Here is a 21,567-nt window from a genome sequence, read left to right on the forward strand (position 1 = left end):
CTTCAATAACAAAAGGCTTTTTTTTTTCACAAATAGTATTTGAATGGTGAGTTATTTTTAGACTCGTTGGATAAACAGGACCACAATATTCATGGGTTTCATCAGGTCCCTTTCCACAGGTGTAGGCCTATACAGTCAAGCACCATGCAGTCTGCATTGATAATCAAGGTGCTTGATTGTATACACCTGTGGAAAGGGACCTGATGAAACCCATGAATAGGCCTTCTTTAGGGCACACGGCGACGCTAAAAGCTTTGGGCAGGAATGCATCCAAAGAATATGATAATAAAGTTGCTCATTATGCTCATTATGCATTATGCTGTCAGTGCCGGTTCTTTGCAGCTAATTTTTATTTGACGATGTAAACTCAGAGACCTAGGCCTAAGTAAAATGTTAGGTCCAGAGAAGTTAAATCAGATGCCTAAATTCAGACGAAGATGACTAAGTAAGCTAAATAACAAGAGTAACCATTGATTAATGAGTGACATGCATTGCTTACCGTGCAGAAATGAATTGGCAGCTATCTGTCAGAAAAATATTCGGTACTGCGCCTTTAACTGTAGTGGTAAAGGTAAACACTCGTTTGCGCACGTCACGCCCTATCACGGACCGCAGTTTGGAAGCAGGTTTTTTGTGAGAGAATGGATAGATTGCTTCTACCTCTGGTCAGTAGGAGTGAAGAGAAACGCGTTTTCTGAAACATGTAGAGATCTGCATTTTTTGACAGTTTGATTTATGAGGGAGAATGCCCGTGATTTTGTTGTTGACGTGCTTTTGAGACGCAAAAGTCACATGAATTTGAATTGAAGATGGCGGACCATGACACTGAACCGTCGGGGAATGATTCAGAAGTTTCCCAAACTTTGGGGGATTTAGGAAGTGGACATTCAGAGGAAAATAACGGACATTGTGCCAGTAGTCCTGAAGAATCATTCTCGCCCACATCGGTGATATATTTTAAAGAGGCGTTAAGCGCTGCCAACATTCAGTTCAAGAAAGGGTCGCCTAATCCTAACGTTACACCAGTGCAATATGAATTTCACATCGAACGAACCAAGAAGACCAAAAGTAAGTGTGGTAGCCCTGTCTGCATGCTAGTGTCTACGTTGTTCTTAGGTTAGCTAAGGTTTGCTGCTTTGCGAGAGAGGCCAAGATGTTGTTTACACTGCATAACCTCGGTACGAGTCCTCTCAATGACAACAACTTCCACTCATCCTGTAAATGATCATAACAGCATGACGGAGTAGAGCTTTCACTGATAGTGGTTTTATTACAATTCTCCGAGGGCTGGGGAATTGCTGGCAATGCTACAGATGTTCAACAGCTTTTGGACGTCACCTCGGATGAAGTACTTCGCTACATGTTGTTTAATACGCATTGAAGATAATATGATTCATGATAACGAAAAAGAAAATTCGATGGCTCTTTATCTTTAGTCTGATGCTTTAGCCCTGATGGGATTAGTCAGCAGGCTAGGAACGCAGGATAAGTAGGGCACGCTCACACAACAATAATCAAGACAGTTCGCTATTTATACACATCTAGGACAGTCTGTGTGTACTCGTAGTGCTGTAGACCCACCGTCGACCCTGCGTTGCTGTATCATCAGCTGTTTTCGACTGATGAAATTATTGAGTCGAGTTTTCGTCATTGGATGATGGTGGGTCACTAAGGCATATAGTGGTGTCAGGGACGCTGTGAGGGACTTGTAGTGCACATTCGTCCTGCTCTTGGCTCTGCTTGCAGTTATGTAATATGTGTTTGCTGCTTGGGTGCATGATTACACTCATCTTGGTCAAGGGATCATGTTTTATCAGTGCATTGATGATTAGCCTAGCTTGAGAAGGAGCAGTAGTGCATAGAGAGAAACATGACACAAGCCTGTAGAATATAGATGAAGAGTGTGGGTTCGGAAGAAAAAGGTGCAGTCATCACTTAGAATGTGTATTTGGCCTCAGGTGCTATGGACAGTGGCCTTAGCATACCGATAGCCCAGAGTATTTAAGATATTTCTTTGTTCATAGGACATGAATAAGTTGATTCTAAGGCTGTATGTTTATGGGTCTTTGGACAATCTCTGCCATATATGGTAGAGGGGTGCTGGAAATGAAAGGTGAATAATGGTTGGAAAAAAAGAGAAGTGCTATAAGCGCAGGCAGATTACTATGCTTAGGGTCATGACCTTTGACATGTGTCTGTGTCTGCATGTATGGTGCAAAACAGGCTCACATATACATGTGTTTATGTGCAACTGTGCAATAGGCTCTCCATGCACTGCATATGTTTATTAGATATCGGCATTAAAATGGTCAAAATGGTCAACGACCACATCATCTAGTCACTTGAGCAAAACTGCAATTTCTCCTTCTTTTGAACATTTTGCTATGCTTTTGCCCAGTCATCTGCAGTTTAGTATTACACAAGCAGATATGAAGATTGCTTAAACTCGTAATAAGTTTCATAATTTTCATCAGTATTGGTGGTAATGGTATGGCATGTTTGTTTGATAGTGGAATGGTATGTTTGCTGAATAACTTGTCATTCAAACCTTGCTTGAACATGCAGCTAAGTAAGGCAATCAGACAATGGGTTCAGTCATGTTTTCACCTTTTGACTTTGCAGAACACACTTAACTTTTACCTTTCCTACGTAAAGTCATACATAAGGATCTCATTCATTCATGGGCATGGGAGGGGGTTTGTAGGAAGCAGCATTCTAGAGTCAGCAGAAATACTGTGTGTTTATTTGGGTCAATGTAAACTTGGGGGGGGGGGGGGGGGGGGGGGGGGACTTTAGGGAATGGTTTGGTGCACTAAACGATTGTTGATTTCTACTTTGTACGCTATCTCTATGTGGAAAAGTCATTTTCTGAGCAAAGTGAAATGTCTATGTTCATCTGCTTGTTTGTCTTATGAGATGTACAAACATAATTTCTCAATTCATGAATCAGATAACAAAGAGAACAAACTTGGGCATATGCCTAGCCGATAGGCCTAGTGTCATTTTATAAAACATGACTAGGCCAAGTACTTTGTTAGTCTCAGTTACTAACCATATCAGACTTTCATTTCGGTGGTAAGGACATATTCTTCGACACAGTTATTGATTGAGGCAACAAATTAGTGGTTTGAGACAGTTACAAGCTTTTTCTGATTGTCGTTTTTGTGGTGCTGTTTGAACAAATGTGTCGAGAAATGCACTTATTGTATTCAAAGTGTTGGTTGTGATTTGTGATTAGCTGATAGCTACACTAAGAGTACTTTACACAGATTTCAGCGCCCCTCTCAGGAAGTATCCCCTTTTCAGTTTTGAGTTTCTATGTCGATTCTTCCCTCTCATAGTGTTACTGTAGTATTTGAAAGGAAGCAGTGTGAGTTTGAGACAGCTAGGCTAGTGCTAATGACAAAATAGGTAGCCCAATGACAAAATATCAACCCTGTGTTGCTCATATCGCCCACATTTTTTATTTTCAATCTTACAGTAAAATAGTAGCTTAATTTCATCATCATTCTAGCTACAGTATGCTTTTAAACGGCGAGGCCAGCTGGACTGAAGACTGCAGTCTCTCCCCTCCAGAGAGGACCTGAATCGGCCATTGATTAGCTCTCCTGGATGCGCAGGCAGTTCTGCCGAAGCCCGATGCGGAGGGATAGAGCCTGGTCTGCGCATCTTGGGGGCCTTTTAACTCCCTCCCCTCTACAGCCCACCCCCCCCCCCCCCCCCCCCCCCCCCCCCCCCTCCCCCCTTACCATCGTTTCGTTGCGCTTGCACCATCTGCTCACGTGACCCTCTCTCTGCTCTACCATCCTGCTCATTAAAGCAGCCATCTTGGTCAACACCCACCCTGCGCGCATCGCTAGCCAATCCAATTAACCGTAGCAGAGGGAGCCATACGTGTGTGTGCGCGTATTCTCTCTCTCTCTCTCTCTGTCTCTCTCTCTCTGTGTGTGTCAGTGTACTGAGCAGAGACAGGGCTGTGTGATTCCAGCAGCGCCGCTGAGGAGCACAGCGAACAGCGCCCAAATCCCTGTTGGCCTATTCTGTGCTGAGACACGAGAGAGAGAGGGAGAGAGAGAGAGAGCTAGAGAGAGGGGCAGGGCAAGCCCTTTATTTCACACGCGGGGGTTTCTACTTGCTCATTCACCAGAGGAGAGCAGCCACAGCAGCAGCACCATCACCAGTGAGAGCACCAGTAGGAGCAGTCGTGGAAGACAAGGAGAAGAGGGGGGAGGTGCAGACAGCACAAGCCCCAGCCGAAGAAGAATAGCATCCCTATCTGAGTCCTGCTGTTTGCCTGTTTTTTTCTCTCCTCTTCCTCCTCCTCCTCCTCCTCCATCCATTCCTGTGTTGCTCTTTGTTTTCCTCTCTCGTGTTTTTTTCCCCTCCTCTCTGCTGATTCACTGGTGCTGTTGGAGACGACAGGCAGAGCTTAAAGAATTCTCCTCTCCTTCCTCCTTCCCCCCTCCTCCTCCTCCTTCTCCTCCTGCTCCTGTTCCTGCTCCTACTCTTTCTGTATTTCCTTCTATTCTCTCTGGATTTTTTTGCCTGGCTCGGTTTGGGTGAGCGAGCAAAAGCGAGCGAGGAAGGGACCACTTTTCCTGGAATCCGTGGCGGCGTTGTGGCGTTGTTGTTGTTATAGTAGCATCAGCTGAGTCATCATCATGTCCGACCTGACGCCTCAGAGCGACGCCCCAACCCCCACCACCGACAAGATCACGCAGGCCGCCCGCGAGACCATTTACCTCTGCAACTTCCGCGTGTCGGTGGACGGAGAATGGCTGTGCCTGCGCGAGCTCAACGACATCTCCCTCACGCCCGACCCCGAACCGGCCCATGAAGGTATGTCCGGGCAGGGCCAGGCCCTGGTGGAGGGGGGGGGAGTGGTGCGCGCTCCAGCCTCCTCCGGCGTCGGTGGGGAGAGGGTTAGCCGTAGCATTAGGCACCAGACGCAAGGCCCTCGCTGAGGTTGGGCGGTGCTCTTGTGGCAGCCTCGGTACGAGCTCTCTGCGCATGCATTTTGCATTCAGACACACACACACACACACACACACACACACTCACTCACTCACACACTCGTTTGTGTCTGGAAGACTGGGAGATTTACTTCTTTATTCCCTCATAGTATTTCCAGTAGCTGTGCATCTATTGCCATGCCGACCATCCTCCATCCCTTAGGGTGTTGCCTGTGAAAGGCAGGAAGACGATTTGTGTAGAGGGACACATTTTTTAAAAGCAAGCCAGTGAGGTGTGTCAACAATGGAGCTGTTAGACCTGTGTGTTAATTTCTCTTTTGCAAAGGCAAATGCATGGAAACAATGTATCTGTATTTAGTTCATGCATGTGCCTTATTTATCATTTAGCAAGGCTATGAAGTTAAACTGTCACCTTCCCTATATGCTATCTAGTAATTAGCCGATAGCTTTCCCCTAGAAGATATTTTGTCACCACTCCAAGCAAACACACGTATCTGCTGGGTTTTTGTTTAACATGTTGTAGTGGTTCAGGGCTTAGCTGGTCTACAGTAATGACAGCAGGACAGATTAAGGCCTTTGCTTGTTTGTTGCGCTGGTCCCCTTCGTTTTGAAATGTGATTAGGTCTAAATTAGAGAATTTTTCACCAAGATTAGATTTCAGGATCCTCTGGTCCCCTGGTCCGGTGCGTAGTCAAATAGCTCTTAGTCTTTCCGGATGAGAAATACTGAGAATCTTATCCTGACTTCTGAGAACCCTCCTTTGCTCTGCAATTGGCAAATTTTGCAGATGTCTTTCATGCCATTCTGATCATCCTGTATATTACATGTTTAGGCCACTAATTTAACTAACTAACATCTTGTCATGTGTTAATTATGGTTCTCTCCATGTGAAATTGATCTTGCTTAATAGAATTCCACTGAATTCTGTATCCCGATCAAAATGTTTCTCATCTATAACCGTAATGGTGATTTAACTAGTTATTTTCTTTTCATAAATTATTAATCAGACTCGAGCTGTACGTTTCAGACCCTCCCCCAACCTCCATCAACCCACAAACCAACCCTGCTCTCTCAGGACACCAACAGCTGTCCATGAGTGATCATGGTCATCACTTCTGCACTATATATGTTGAGGGTGAGGGGTTAATGTAGTCTTTACAATCGGAATAGCACACACCTACCTTGGCTGAGCCCATCCCAAATAGCACCTGACACTGGCACGGCTGCGGGCCAGATCTGGCACAGATGTGGCCGTCCCCTAACAAAGACAGCCGCATGACCCTCCAGGGAGCCCGTGGCGGTGATTGACTGCTGAAGGGTCAGCTGGAGGTGGCCAATCAGAAGGGGAGATGGAGATGTGACCACTTATCCAGAGGGCACTGTTGCACTGAGGCCTCTCGTCCTTCAGCTTGCCAATGGGAGGGAAGAGAGTTGCGCATAGATCCAGTGTCCATCTGAGGTCAGAACCCATCAGCACAGCACTGCAGGCAGAAGCTAGATAGGATTGAATATGATGTAGCATCACTGCATTTTACTTCCAGAGCATATCATTCATATGGATGTAGTGTAGAGGGCATCATGACATATAAATACTTTTGGGTAGTGTCTGGGATCCATCCAGGACTGAGTTGTATATCTTTTGGACATAAGAAAAAGAAAAAACAAACACACCCTACCTACATGTCAACGGCTGTGTTGGTTGATGTAACAAATTCATAAAATAATCACCTTCATAATGAGTTTAGGTACATTAACTGTGTTTGGATATATGCTGTTGCGTCGGTGTTTGAATGAATGCCTGTCCTGTTGGTGCTGGTCAGTGCCACCGTGTCCAGAGTGAATGCATGACTCAGCCGTTTGAGGTGAGTCCACCTCTCAGCCAGAGCCGTGCTGATGAGGCTCTTTGGTCTCTTCCCTGGTAGACGGGTGAAGTGCTAGACAGGCCAGCATGGGACTGGAGTGTCAGCAGTTGTCTGTGTGATTTTATTTGTAGGGAAGGGCATGGGGGGTTGCTATAGACTTCACTTGACTCCAGTATGTCTCGTATGGCTAGATGTGACTTTGTCAGGGGGATATGTCTGGGGAAAAACGGGTTTTGAATCAGTGCTAGCAAGGTAGCTTTTTTCCCTAGAATGCGCTGCATTCCCAACACTTTGCAACATTAAGTATGCCTATATTGGGAGTATAGATTAAAGTCCTTGCTAAACCTAGCAGAATCTGAACACTAAATTCAATTGAAGAAACTTAAATTGCATTTAGGCTGTATAGCAATATACAGCGTGATAGCATTTTTGTTCCTAGAACTGGTCATTGATCATCAAGACAGACCACAGGCCAATTTCCTGTGAAAACTGAGTTTGACTAACCTGACCGTTTACAGACCCTTGCCTTAACTGTTTGTAAATGATGGTATTGATCTTCTGAGGTCCTGATCTTTCTGCTCACGATAAGCCCTGCACAGGAAAGAGGAGCTGTCATTATCCCGCTCTGCTTTGTGGTTTAATCCTCAGAGATGGGTGCTATCATTAGGGTTTGCTCACTGGTTTGCTTTCATGCGAGGTTCCTCAGCCACTATCACCCCCCCCCCCCTCCCTGATCACTCAGCATCTCCCCTGACTCATCAAAGCACCTTTCTATTACAGTGGGAAGCTTTGATGAGGGATTAAAAGGGCAAACCGTTGCACGATGACTTGATTAACAGAAATGGCCCACAGGATGTGCACTGATGTTTGGGCGAGATCTGCTGGCATTTGAAGATTGGGGAGAAAAGTGTAAAGTGTGTAAAACTGAAGGTCTCTGTGGAACAAATGCTGAATCATGGGAGGATCTGAAGATAGGTGTCTCTTGAGTGCTCGATCCCTCACGCAGCGTGTAGGCCATGTGACACACAAAGTAAAAGTTAGACTCTGGTTTACTGAGCCTCCAGGAAGTAGATCTAAGTGGTTCTTGACTTTCCTCCACAGTATCTTGTGGTGTTTTGGGCATTTAAGGAAGTGGTTGACTACCTTGCACATTGGTTACTTATCAGTAATCCTGTGACGACTGCAGTGACAACAGCTATTTGATTCTGACCACACACATTTTTACCAAGCCTTATATCAGGCTTCTTAGTTCCTTTTGCATGCCTTTGTCAGTCCCAGTCAATGTCAAATTGCCATCTGAGACTTTTACAGTAAATTGATTTTGTTGCAATTAAATATGCCAGGTTTAGACAGGAAATAGCCTTGCCTTCTACACAGTTCAGGATGCTGTAAACAAGTATTTTTTTGTGAACTGCTTTCACAGGAATCAACCCCTTTCATTTAGTGGGCAGCAAACACATAAAAAAAAAAATGAAAGATTGGGCCATTCATCTCTTTGGCAGTATCCAGGTTACTTTATGGTGGTTTATGGTGTTTTATAGAGACCGCTCTTGGCTAGAGTCTGAACTCTGCAATTCAGTCTTGTTGACCGTGTAAAATGAGAACGATCCACCCCACCCCGTCCTTGTCCACCACTGGTTAAGGTTTGGGGTGGTGTACAATGACACATGTATTTTTATCCTTGTGCACCTGAGATGTGTTTTTCCCCCCATTCAGTGTTTGGTCAGAGAAAGAGAGTGAGAGACAGTCTAGATACATCTTTCCTTAACGTCCCACTGAGGAAGTGAGCTAAGATGGGCACTGCTGCACTGACACACAGGACTGAGTGTCTGGAGTGCCACTACCTATCCTTTGTTCTCAGGGACTGGAGCAATTGGCAGGGAAGAACAGCACTACTAAAATGGAGGATTGGCCTCATGAACGAGAACCCATTTAGAATTCTCAAGTGGACAATCTCAAAAGGCAAAAAAAAGCCATCTAATGTAATCGACTATAAAAAGACATCGCTGTGTGAGCATTGCCATTCAGATGTTAAGAACATTTCATCAGGGCTTTGCTTCAAGGCCTGCCTAACCAAGTTGTACTGTTTATAGTTGCATGAGATTATGAGACGTTGGTCTTGCACTAAATTAAATGCCATTGGATTGCATCTTTCTTTTCTTATCGAGGTTTGTTTTTGATTTTCACTCATAATATGCATGACACGTTCTTGTTTTGTCCTGTCTTCCCTTTTCCTTTTTCTTTTCTCTCATTGCCCGTTGCAAAGACTCTTGGGAGGATTTCACAGATTTGGTGGAACAAATGCGCTTGCTTGATGAGTTTAAAGGTGCGTATGGCCAGCATTCGCCCCGCCCAGCCCCGCCCTGTTCCGGCCCCCGACAAGCTCCGCCCCATTTCAACCCACCTGCTGATGGAGGACTCGGATCGTGTCCCTGCATGGCCGTGCTACACACACACACACACACACACACACACAGAGAGACACACACACACACACACACACACACACACACACAGACACTCTAACATGCACAGACTCCCATGCACACTCCCTCCAGGCGACCTTGCTGCCGTCACAGCCTCCATGTATCACATTCTGAGTCTCATTTTGCCCTCTCCATTCTCACCTTCCTCTTTTTGTAATCATTTTCATTCGTTTTTTTTCTTTTCCCCTGTTCATCTGCCATTCTGTCCTTTTGGCTGCGGTGGCTGGGAGTGGCATGTGGTTGTGTCTTGGCACTGCGGTCACCCTCCATGCTCATGTCCGATCTGCCCACGCCCTGCCTCCTCTGTGGCATGCGACTCTCTTCAGGGGACAAATTATGCGTTAGTGTTAGCCAGATAGACCGATAGATAGATAAATAGATAGACACATACATGTTCCATGGCGTTTTTTTTATCTGCACATCTAAGAATGGGTTCACCATTGTGGATTATACGGACTTGGCCATTAACACTACAATTTGTAGCCTATGTATTGATGTGTAGACATAAACTGTTAGCAGTTACAGGACCATGTATTCTGCCATGTTGCTTCCTCGAAAACCCTCGGAAATTGCACCGCTGTCGCCTTTGTCTCCGCGCCTTGGCCTTCCCCTTCTCCAAACCAGCTCCTATCCTCTCCCTGGTGATCACACACGCGCTGATCCTCTCTCTCACACCTCGGCCTCTGCTAGAGGAGGAGCGGAGCGGAGTGTTGTGATGGGATGGGAGCAGCATCCCTGCTGTTCTGCCACCTCCTCGCTTCCAGGGGAAGTAATGAGGGCGCTTTATGCAGCGTGTAAACACACAGTGGAGGATTCACTAGAGATGCAGACAGGCTTGGGTTGTACTCCCCTGGTGCTTTTACATAAATCCACAGAATTACACTTTTGTGAAAGTTGTGGCGGAGGTTGGTTTCATATTTATTTGAAAAAAAACACCTTCATATAAAGCAACTAGCAGTACAGGTGAAATATAGGTTACCTTATGGGATTGGTATGACCCAATGTCCTTCAGTCGGATTTGATCCAACATAGCATCTTGCATTTTTGATCTCTGGGAATATACCAACAGTGTTGTCTCTCCTTCATCACTCCTCACATTGGCTACACCGTTTTCTGCAAGACCCAGTCTTCACTCGTCTCGACGGAAATCATCCCTCATCCATCAGTCATTGTGATCATTTACTAGCCTATGTAGTAGTCAGCAGTGCCTTGCCGTTAGGTTTGAGTGCAGTATGAATGGGCGTCTTGTGCAGCTAGCTGCTAAAACAACACCGAGGGAATGTGTAATTGTGTTCATTTTGAGGATCTATTCTCTTTGTACTTTTATCTAGAATGCTTAGTAGGTTTAATTTAACAGTAAAATGATTGGTTAGATTATCTGCCAACACCAGATACTTGCAGAGCTGATTTTGTTAGCCTTCTTTATTTGTCAAGGGTTTAGAATTTTATGCAGACATTTCTTTTTAAAACTGAAATATCTCTGAAGGATAGCAGCTTGCTTTTAATAAGTCTTTGTAAAGCCTGTTGAGACATCCCACCATATAGATGAAGCCTGTCGGTAATACATCCCGCCACATTTGTAGTAGAGCTTTCATATCATTTTAATGAGCTGCAATGCTCTCATGCTATTTTGGCTCCGCTTTCTAGGCTGGAGTAGTGCTGTGCGAATGAATCACCATGCTAGCCTTGTCCCCTTGCAGTTGTCATGAGTTTCGTTCTGCTGCGGGCTCTCCAAATATGCCTGCTTGATTAAATCTGCATGTGTGCGTTGTGCCCCCCTTCCCAGAGTAACCATCAAGATGGTTAAACAACTCCGTTTCCATGGGGACGAATGCATTGTTGTTGAACTGTCTCGCCTGTGGTCCACAGATCCCAAGGACCCCATCGCCATCGAGAGGCTTAACCTGATGAACATGGCTAAGCTGAGCATCAAGGGCCTGATTGAGTCGGCGCTAAACCTGGGTCGGACGTTGGACTCCGACTACGCCCCGCTCCAGCAGTTCTTTGTGGTGATGGAGCACTGTCTCAAACATGGACTTAAAAGTAAGTGGAACAGTTTTGTTTGGTTTTATTGATTTGTGCATGTCGTCTGTAAAGCGCCAAGAGACATGTGTAATGTTTTTGCGCTCTATAAGTGAAATTAAATTGAAATTGAAATTGTATTATGTCTTCCTTGATTTCGGTTGTCATTGAAGTACCAGTATCTTGGCTATGGTGACTTTGGTCAAAATGATTTTCAAAAAAATCTTAAAATGCCAAAAGCCCAACTATAGATTGGGGCTAAGAGAATATATGTGTGTGTGTGTGTGTGTGTGTGTGTGTTTATGTTTACCTATGCTTTTATCCAAAGCAACATCCATGTCAAGTACACAAGTAAGTAATTTATTAGATAGTGAGACAAGTTCCCTCCTGTCCTCCCTTAGGTAAGAAGACCTTCCTGGGACAGAACAAGTCATTTTGGGGTCCGCTGGAGCTGGTGGAGAAGCTGACACCTGAAGCTGGAGAAATCACAGCCAGCGTGAAAGACCTGCCTGGACTCAAGTAAGCCACACGGTCACATCTCCGCTCTGCTGCGGTGCACAATGAGTCCTAGTGCGGGGGCGCGCACACCGCCCCCCCTCTCTCCTGTCTAACTGCTGCTTAGTGTGGGGAACTGAGGTGTCTGTGCCTGTGCCTGTCTGCAGGACCCCGCTGGGCAGAGGGCGCGCTTGGCTAAGACTGGCCCTCATGCAGAAGAAGCTGTCTGACTACATGAAGACCATCATCAACAGGAAGGACCTGCTGAGGTGAGACGCCATGGCACTGGAACAGTTTTCTTTTCTTTTTTTCTTTCTTTCTTTCTTTCTTACTTTCTTTCTTTCTTTCTTTCACAAGGTGAGGTGTGTCCCATTGAAAGTCTGTTTACCTTTGGACTTGGACTAACTGGTTTAGGAGTTAATTACAGAAAATGTTAGCAATATCAAAAAGTTGCGTGCTATATTTAACTCTCTCTGGGTTGTGAAGCGGGAAAGTCTCTGTAATGAGTGACAGACTGTGTAACCAGCCGGACTTTGACTTCTCCCCACTCCAGTGAGTTCTACGAGGCCAACGCTCTGATGATGGAGGAGGAGGGTGCGGTGATCGCTGGGCTGCTGGTGGGCTTGAATGTGATCGACGCCAACCTCTGCATGAAGGGAGAAGATCTGGACTCCCAGGTAATGGATATGACCAAAGGTCACCAGAGGTCACATGTGAAATGGGAATAATCCAAAATGGCAGAGCTTGTTGAGTGGCTTTCACTTTTATTTCTGAATAAAAGATTGCTGAACCATCTATCAGATCTTTTCAAATAAAAAACAGATTAAGTTATCTATTATTACACTATTCACAAAAAGTTAGGGATATCTGGCTTTCGAATGAAATGTTTGGAAAACATAAAAAGGTCAAGCTACAGTGGTATTATATCATGATGTATGGCATTTAAGTAGAAGCATGCAATGGTGATGTCCTCATCTGAAACAATTTATTGAAACAAAGGCACACAAATTTCACAAAAGCCGAATATCGCGGACTTTCTGTGAGTAGTGTGTTAGGTAGCAGTTTTTGGGGAGAACATGCGTCAAGCTGTTGTTTTTGCAAAGCTAATGACTTCATATAGAAATGGGTGAAGATTGTAGCTTGCTGACTACGAACAAAATCTGTGTACTCTCTCAAGAATATAGTAGAAATGCACTTTTTTAAGTGTCCTTGGTGGCATAGGCATTAGCTAGAAATCCTTGAGGCAGATATAGATTCATGTGTCAATGGTTGGTTTTATAGATCCATCCATCTCATTGTCTTGCTTACTCCTTAGGTGGGAGTTATAGATTTCTCAATGTATCTGAAGGATGGCGGCCACAGCAGCAAGAGCACAGAGGGGTGAGTGTGTCTCGGACTCCGGAAACTTCTAATCTGTAATTAAACAGCCACCTAGGGTGCCAAATACTGTGAGTGATTTCACATTTGAGTCTGAGTTCCTGTTTCTGTTTGTGTTTTGTGACCGTCACAGTGATGGACAAATAACGGCCATTCTAGACCAGAAGAATTATGTGGAGGAGCTGAACAGACATCTAAGGTAGGTTATCAGTTCTCCTGTGAAACTAACTCTGGTTATTCTCACATCAGTTTTGTGTGTCTGTGTGTGTGTGTCTGTGTGTGTGTGTGTGTCTGTGTGTGTGTGTCTGTGTGAGTGTGTCTGTGTCTCTCTGTGTGTCTGTATGTGTACGTGCGGGCGATGATTAAGCATTTATCAGTTGAGTAACTTGTCTCCTCTTGATATGCAGTGCGTCAGTCAACAACCTCCAGGCCAAAGTAGACGCCTTGGAGAAGTCAAACTCCAAGCTCACAGAAGAGGTTTGTCAATTTTTCAGCATCCCAAAGGGCATTTTCAGGCCTGTAGCTGTTCTGCACAGGGAATGTGCAACTGACTCTCTTACATTACTTGTGGTATTTGTTATGAAATTGGTTGGTTGTGACATTTTTGTTGGTTGTCTTTATGCAAAATATTTAGCTGGCAGTAGCAAATAATCGTGTGATCACCTTACAAGAGGATGTGGAGCAGATCAAGATCGAGGGCTTCTATCCTGCAGACAAGGTTCTCAAGAAGTCTCATACACCACTACCATTGCACCATAAAAATTACTCCACTAACAACATGCTAAGCTAACTCAGATAGCATATCATGCCTTGAATTGCAAAGTCTAGAAACGCTGAAGGCTGTTTATCCAAAGGATAAACAGCTTTTTTTTCAGTTTTCCTTGCAAAATAGAAACTGCCTTGTGGACTTTAATAACCAGTTCTGCTGGTTAATGTGTTGATAGGGCGTGTGGTCATGATCATGTTGTGTTCCCAGGCGCCCAGAGCGGATGGCAGTGCAGAGGGCCAGGTGCTGGGGGAAGCTCGCAAGCAGCTCAAGGAGGAAACCCAGCTACGACTGGTAATATATGATCTTTTTTCGAACGTAGCTGGCACGTTGGTTTTCTTCATTTTGCTTCGGGCGTGTGATTGCTATCGATTCTCGTCTTGGCTCAGTGTCTGAATGACTGGAACAAGTTCCTCATTCCTAAACTGGTGTGAGGTCATATTCTTAGAGAGGCCACCTCCCCTCCAACAAACAAACAAACACAAACAAAACAAACAAATGAACAAAAACAAAACAGTACCAGTAGTGTAGTATAACTGGGGATGGGCTGTGTTTGCCTTGTTCACCTGTTCAGGACGTGGAGCGGGAGCTGGAGGTGCAGATCGGCATGAAGCAGGAGATGGAGCTGTCCATGAAGATGCTGGAGAAGGACATCTGCGAGAAGCACGACGCCCTGGTGGAGCTGCGCCAGCAGCTGGACGACCTGCGGACGCTCAACCACGAGCTGCAGCACAAGTCACAGGTGGGGGCACCTGACACCAGCCACAGACCAAGCTGAAACCATGATCAAGTTCACTGTTTGTGGCAGATTGTTTCATAGGATATGGCCTCAGTCACAAGACCCTATGATTAATGTGAACAAGTAATCAAATATTATCATCATTGGAAAACACAAATCAAATTGATTTGAAATTCAGGTCTGATTTACCACCAATGAGGGACATTAAACATCAATGAGGGACATCAAACATCAAAACATTTTACACATTATTCTCTGCAAAAAAAGTAAATTAATTAAAAACAAATGTACCACACAAATCACAGCTGCAAGCAGATCAACTCCTGTACTGCCAGCTTGCATGGAGCCGGGAACTCTTGTCCCAACTCTGCAGAGGAGCCGTAAAGGGCATGGCTTGAATGGGAGCTCCCACTGCTCCATGCTAATTAGCAGACTGCTGCTCTGTGCCCGCAGACTGCAGACTCCAGCTCCAAACAGAAGACCGAGATCATCAGTCGTCTGGAGGAGAAGACCAACCAGATGGCCGGCACCATCAAACAGCTGGAGTCCAGGTAGGAGCCCCACCTCTACACTGACCCAGCCCTGCTCCCCAAAACATGCTAGCTAGCTAGCTAGCTCACACTTTATTCATTGCTTTGGTGTGAGAGAGGGGTCTGATAGCCTTGGGGATGTGCTGTTTAAATCCCAGCACTCCTCATTAAGAGTACACGATCTGATCAGATATCAACGCTTGTGCTTTCAATCATGGCCATTAGAGTCGGTCAGCTGACTCAGACTCACTCATACTTGAGTGATAACGCATCACTGTATGCAGTCTGCGTGTATTGACTGAGAAAACATTTATTTTTTCGCATTTTGCTTGCAATACAAAAACAAGAATAACTTGATAGTGTTGTTACAGTGTGATTACACTGTAAAATCTCATTGGAATACCCATGAATAACATTTACAGACCCATGAATGCATTCAGTAGGAATGTCCGTACAAAGGAAAAGCGTATTCCCCAGGACATTAGGAGGGGAGGTCTCCATGGGGTATTAGCTCCACCGGGCCCCATACATATCCCCTGTACCACGGCTGTCATGCTTTTTTCATGTGACTACATGGACTCAGCGCAGAAATCTGATTGACATTTTTTTTCTCTATCCTCGTGTTTCAAATCTCCCTAAGCTTCCTTATCCCCTCTTCAAAACAGGGGTCTGAGTTACTTGCAATAACGGTCTCTTCTTCTCTCTGTCTTTGATTATTTTATCCTTTCTTTCTCTTCATTTCCATTTCTGTCATCACTTGTTTTCTGCCTTTTTTCCCCCTCCCTCCCGCTCATTTGTTTTTGTGACCAGTGAGAAAGACATGGCGAAGCAGGCCAGAAGTCTTAGCACCAACGTGGGGAAACTGCTCCAAAAGCCCCAATAGGCCTGCTCCGAGTTTCATAACGAAACAAGATCTGACCTTCCGTTTCGATATTTTCATTTCCAGTCTTGCACAATATACCGTAGAACCAACTAGGTAGTTTTTTTTCCCTTTCCTTTTCAAGATATAACAAAAGAACAAAACAATCTGTCGCGGTTCCTTTTTCTTTTTTACAAATGGACTCCAGTGTACATGCTCCTCCGCGGACTAGTCTGTCCAGCTGCATCTGCTTTGGTTATTGTAATCCGAACGGGCCCCTGTGTAGTCTCTGTGCTGTTGTTTCTCTGAGATTGAGCGCAGCACCTACAGTACAGTAGCGTAGCAGTGACGGCGCTTCATCCGTGGAACAGCATGGCCGCAGACCCAGGCGTATAGGCCCAGTTTCTGTTGATCTGGGGGGCGAGGTTACAGCGAACAGTTGGAGGTTCTTGTGTTTGAAATAATGGCAATGAATACCAAATGTGTAATCCCCTGTTCTCTCTCTCTCCCCATTCATATGAAGCGGCCGCTAACAAAAGGTGTTGTGAGAAAAGCTTTTTTTCCTCTTTTTTTCTTTTTTTTTAGAAATATATCCTGTTCATCATCGGGCTTGTTTTTGTTTTAACTAATCCTGTTTCTGCTGGCGAATGAACGATTTTGGATTGGCTCTGCAGAGATTCAACCGTAATCGGTTAATCGGTGTCGTTGCAATTTCAGATCATATTTCTCCAAAGGCTCCAATGCACAGTTTTTGCTGTTGCTGGACATAATGTTAGCGCTTGCCTTTTTGATTTCAGACTACAGTACCCATCATTCCAAGTGAAGTGGACCTGAAGAAGGTGCTATTGAGCCGCTAGTCGGAGCATTGCTGTGTTTGGTTTAGGTTTGGAGTGCGGCAGACCTAGCGTGTCCCAGAGCTAAGCGTGTTACTTGATTGACGATAACGAAATTACATACTCAGGAGGAAATTGAGCTTGCGGCGACCTATTTTGGTTGAGAATCATGTGCCTGAAATCACCTCATCTGTACATGAAGCGTTAAGACCTGCAGACAGATGTTGATGGAAAGAGAGAGAGACCGAGAGAAAGAGAGGTGGGAGTTGAGAGAGAGACAGGTGAACGAGAGTCAGAGAGAAAGAAAGAGTGAGATGGGAAGAATGGAAGAGAGGGGAAGGAGAGAAGAGAGGGAAGCAGAAACCGAGGATGACTCACAAGCCACAGAGCTGCAGGACGTGTCCAGAACTGTCCAAATAAAAAAAAAGAAAAGAAAAGGCTTTATGGTTTCTATGAAAGTCAAAGAGTTTGGATGGAGTTGCTTGCAACATATAGGAACCATTAAACTTTTATGTGGACTAAACATAGATGTAAAACTGTAGTTTCAAAAAAACAAAAGAATAGCATAATAAAAACAAATAAGATCAAAACACCCTGGCGTACTTGTCTTATTCCCAAAGGCTGTCAATTTCTTCCTCGTCTTTCAAGCTGTCTCTTGCCATGACTTTCTCATCATGCATTCATTCAGTTCTGTTGTGTAGTATTCTCCCTACCATGCATTTTTCTTTTGTTTTTGTTTTGTTTCTTTGTTTTGTTTTTGTTTCACTTTTTACTTTACCACCCGTTCATCTGGCTCAACCCCAGATCCAAGCAGGCCGAGCGGCAGAGGGACCTGGCGGAGGAGGCCAACCGCCTCTTCAAGCAGGAGTTCGGGGACAAGATCGAAAGCTTGCAGGAGGAGCTAGAACAGCTGAGGAAGCAGAAGTACGTTTCCTGTCTCTGTTTTACACACACACACACACACACACACACACACACACACACACACACACACACACAAGAAACCGCACAGTCGGTGTTTTCCCAGAAGGAAGGTCCAGAGCTTGATTTGGCAGATCTGTTGCTGTCAGGCAGTCACATGTTTGAATGAGTCGTCACTAATAGCATAAATAGTAATGACTTATGTATGCCTGTACACGACACCACCTGGCACAGACATGATCTGTCATGGGTTCGTGTTGTCACATGTCCACTAGAGGGAGGTCTCCGTTAGGGGATTATTTCCTGCTCTACGGCGCCCTCTGGTGTATTAGCTGGTTCGTTTCAAAAAAGAATGTTTCTCTGGGAAGTGGGAAGAGTTGAAGACTCAACCCACTCATCTCTGCCTCAAAATGACATATGAAACATCATTTGAAAAAAACTGTAAGACCTCTCTTGAAGGGTAGGGTGGGCAGACTGGGTTAGGGGAGGGTGTGGGCTTGGGGTAATGCGATCTGTCTGTTGTATTTCATTTCTCATTTTTATTTAGACTCTTGGACGCTATTATACTCTTAATTTCAATATATATATATATATTTAAAAAAAAAAAAAAAAAACACTGAAAGGTGTCTTTAACACAAGGTGTGTAACCAAAATTCACTCACTGCATCTAAAATATTGGCATGGAAATTACACACATGGACATAGAATAGAATAGACTATAACTTTATGGTGGTATTGGTGGTAGACATGACTGTGAAGATAAATATGAAATATGTGCTAGGCATTCACTGCCAAGACTTGCTGTTTTGCAGTATATATACTCAGTGTATGCGTGCTCTTTAGATCCAGCCTGGAGGGAGAGCTGAAGAGGCAGAGGGAGCCTCGCGGAGGCCAGCACCATGACTCTGGCTCAGGGGACAAGAGGAGCTCAGTGGCCTCGAACAAAGACAGCAGACAGCAGGTGGAGGACATCAGGAAGGTAAAGATCCACTCCGGAGGACTCTTTACCTTTCAAGTCCATGTCAAACCCCTCCCTCTTCTTCTTTCTGTTTCCTTTCTTCTAGCAATCAGAAGTTCTATTTGATGTCTTGAACTTGAACCTATTGCCCCCTTCTGTACTATTACTCTTTGCTTTTATTTGTGTTAAGCACATTGAATTACCCCTGTGTAGGAAATGTGCTGTATAACTAAAGTGGGCCTTGGCCTTCAGTCCCCTTACAGTTTGTCTCCACCTGGTGTCCATCCTGCACTATTTACCATGCAAATGCCTTGTCCTCCACAGGAGCTGGAGTCGGTCAGAAAAGAGAATGACACTCTGCGCACTGTGCTAGAGGAGAAATCAAGTCTCAGTTCCAGCTTGTATGTATGAAGTGCAGTTTAGCATTTCTTTTCCCAGTCCCCCTTTATTTGTTGGCTTCTTTGATTTGAATTTGTTGAGGAAATCCTCACGCTTTCCTGACATCTAAAGCTGGGTGTGTCCTTTCTTGTGTTTTGAGGTCCCTATCACAAAATGAGGAAGAGGATGTGCAGGTAGTTCATATTTATACTAATATTTCCAGCTATTTGCACTCCACTAACAGTGTCAATCATTACTAATGCACTGCTCAAATAATCACATCCATTTCAGTCACTGTTTCTGCTATGTGTAGGATCCTCTCTCAGTCTTCCTCCTTTGTCTCTGTTCTAGGAACAGTCCTTGTTCGAGGACATTGAGCCCTTCGTCTGCACTATGTGTGAAAAAGAAGACTCCTTGACCAGGACCAAGGTATAGAAGTGACCCGGCCCGCCGAGGTGAAATAGTTCCCTGCCTAGTTCCAATCTTTTCACTGACGTTAATGTTAATGTATCTACAAATTGTTAATGCTTGTTGGTTTAATCCTTCATTTTCAAAGACATTTACAGTCAGATGGGCTTGAAGCTGCTGAGGGCAACAGTTGTAAAATATGTGATCTAAATAAGTGTGCGCTAAATAAATGCTGCAAACAAGATCCAATAATCCAAACAAACACTGAAGTGCTGCTTTAGGTTAGGTAATCCCAAGCTACTTCCACAAACTCTAACACTGTTTGACAACATGAGAGGGATATAAAAAAAGCTACTAAACTGTATTGTAAGGGTCAGACCAAGTGATTAAGATGTGGGGCTGCTCGATTATGGTAAAAATCATTATCACGATTATTTTGTTCAACATTGAGATCGCAATTATTAAATGTGATTTACGCCGTTATTTTGGAATTATCATCCATATATCTTGATTATGTTATGTTTAGAATTGTTGGAAACCATAATCACGATTAATCGATTAACTTGATTAATTGCACAGCCCTATTAGGATGTTTTTTTTTTTTTTACCTACGCTAACCAACTCTAAACTCACATGTGACGCTGAAGTGTATTTGGTCACTGCTGACCCAATGCCTCTCTTGGGTCTCCCTTTGCAGAAGCAGTGCAAGAACTGCAGAGGGCTCTTCTGCGAGAGCTGCCTGGCCAACGAGTTACCCCTGCCCTCCTCCATCAACCCCGAGCAGGTCTGCGACTCCTGCTACTCCCAGTTGCTGCAACAGTATGCATCGAGCCCACCCTGAGGCATTCACACACACACACACACACACACAAAGTGCATATCACAGATTTCATCAGTCTGAATATCAGAGCGATGGACTTTTGACTCTTCAAATGGGACTTTTTGAAATGAGGCATTTGTTTTTCTTATCAATCTTTAAACCAAAAAATATATATAAGTTATCATTACTTTGGTCTAATGTGTAATGTTTTACAGTCACATTTGCTTCTTGAAAGGGATGCTTAGGGATACTTTTGTTGTTTTTAAGTGCTCTCTGTGTGTGAGAAGCCTTTTGGGAAGTAGTACTCCGCAGCACACGTTCACATCTGCATTGCATCTTAATCGTATCATGTCGCAAGTGATGAGTGATGTTGTCCACCAAGTGGATTTATACAGTTCTTGTATAACTTGAATTGTGTATGAAACAGTTTCTTTGAATTCCCTTATCCTTTATCTGCTATTGTATGTTCTTAATAGTTTGGCAGTATAATTTCATGCTTGACTAACAGAATGGCGATTATTGTAACTAGAATGATGGCTGAATTGATTTAGAAATCATTTTACTTTTTTTTCTGGAAAGATGAGCACTGTTGTAAACTGTGATGGCCTAAGCCTGTAACAGAATCACTACATCTCAAAATGTGCAGGGCTGCTTTGATTATGGAATGCTGACATCCTGGAGGAATACTGTTTCTTTCACCTTCAAAACGGACAGACTTTGTTGATCTGAAGCTGATTGACAAGTTGCATTTTACTTGATGTTTTAATAAAATTTTAAAATCTTCAGTTGTCTTGGGTGTCATTGTACTCATACGCAAGGAGATTGATCAATGTAAATTATTTACAGTTAGGAACAAAATTATTCATACCCCTAGCAAATAACTGATATATTGTTGATTTTCTCTTGACTAATGTTTGTTCTGATTGAAAATGGCACTGCCACATGCCAAAAGGTTGCAAGACGATGTGAGAGAAACACATTAAATCAAAAAAGAAGTGTTTCCATCTTTTACATTGTTTTTATGGAAGATGGCATGTCCAAAATGTTTCATACCCTTTTTAAATAATCAATGGAAACCTCTTAATCTACATTCACAGCTTCCAAATGGTTTTTTTTATATACTGTATATATAATACCTAC

The 21,567-nt window shown here is 44.1% G+C and overlaps 1 protein-coding gene across 6 annotated transcripts; it reads left to right on the forward strand.

Moving 5' to 3' along the window:
- Positions 1 to 597: 597 nt before the first annotated feature.
- Positions 598 to 21,212, forward strand: rufy3 (RUN and FYVE domain containing 3). 6 transcript variants are annotated; one of them, XM_062543278.1, is made up of 19 exons: positions 3,905 to 4,839; positions 9,102 to 9,161; positions 11,191 to 11,364; positions 11,745 to 11,862; positions 12,006 to 12,107; positions 12,392 to 12,515; positions 13,154 to 13,218; positions 13,349 to 13,414; positions 13,623 to 13,692; positions 13,850 to 13,933; positions 14,192 to 14,275; positions 14,556 to 14,723; positions 15,174 to 15,271; positions 17,747 to 17,866; positions 18,707 to 18,842; positions 19,146 to 19,222; positions 19,360 to 19,393; positions 19,551 to 19,628; positions 20,305 to 21,212. In XM_062543278.1, exons 1-19 carry the CDS (start codon positions 4,662 to 4,664, stop codon positions 20,446 to 20,448), a joined length of 1,980 nt encoding a protein of 659 aa, XP_062399262.1. In that variant the 5' UTR covers positions 3,905 to 4,661; the 3' UTR covers positions 20,449 to 21,212. The 6 variants fall into 6 exon arrangements, with proteins under 6 accessions (XP_062399261.1, XP_062399264.1, XP_062399266.1 ...); XM_062543277.1 differs by lacking the exons at positions 3,905 to 4,839; positions 9,102 to 9,161 and adding an exon at positions 598 to 1,068; XM_062543280.1 differs by lacking the exons at positions 3,905 to 4,839; positions 9,102 to 9,161 and adding an exon at positions 598 to 1,068 and having other exon boundaries at positions 19,551 to 19,654; positions 20,305 to 20,443.
- The last annotated feature ends 355 nt before the right edge of the window (positions 21,213 to 21,567 follow it).

Source organism: Sardina pilchardus, chromosome 8 (assembly GCF_963854185.1).
Source record: "Sardina pilchardus chromosome 8, fSarPil1.1, whole genome shotgun sequence".
Lineage (NCBI taxonomy): Eukaryota > Metazoa > Chordata > Actinopteri > Clupeiformes > Clupeidae > Sardina > Sardina pilchardus.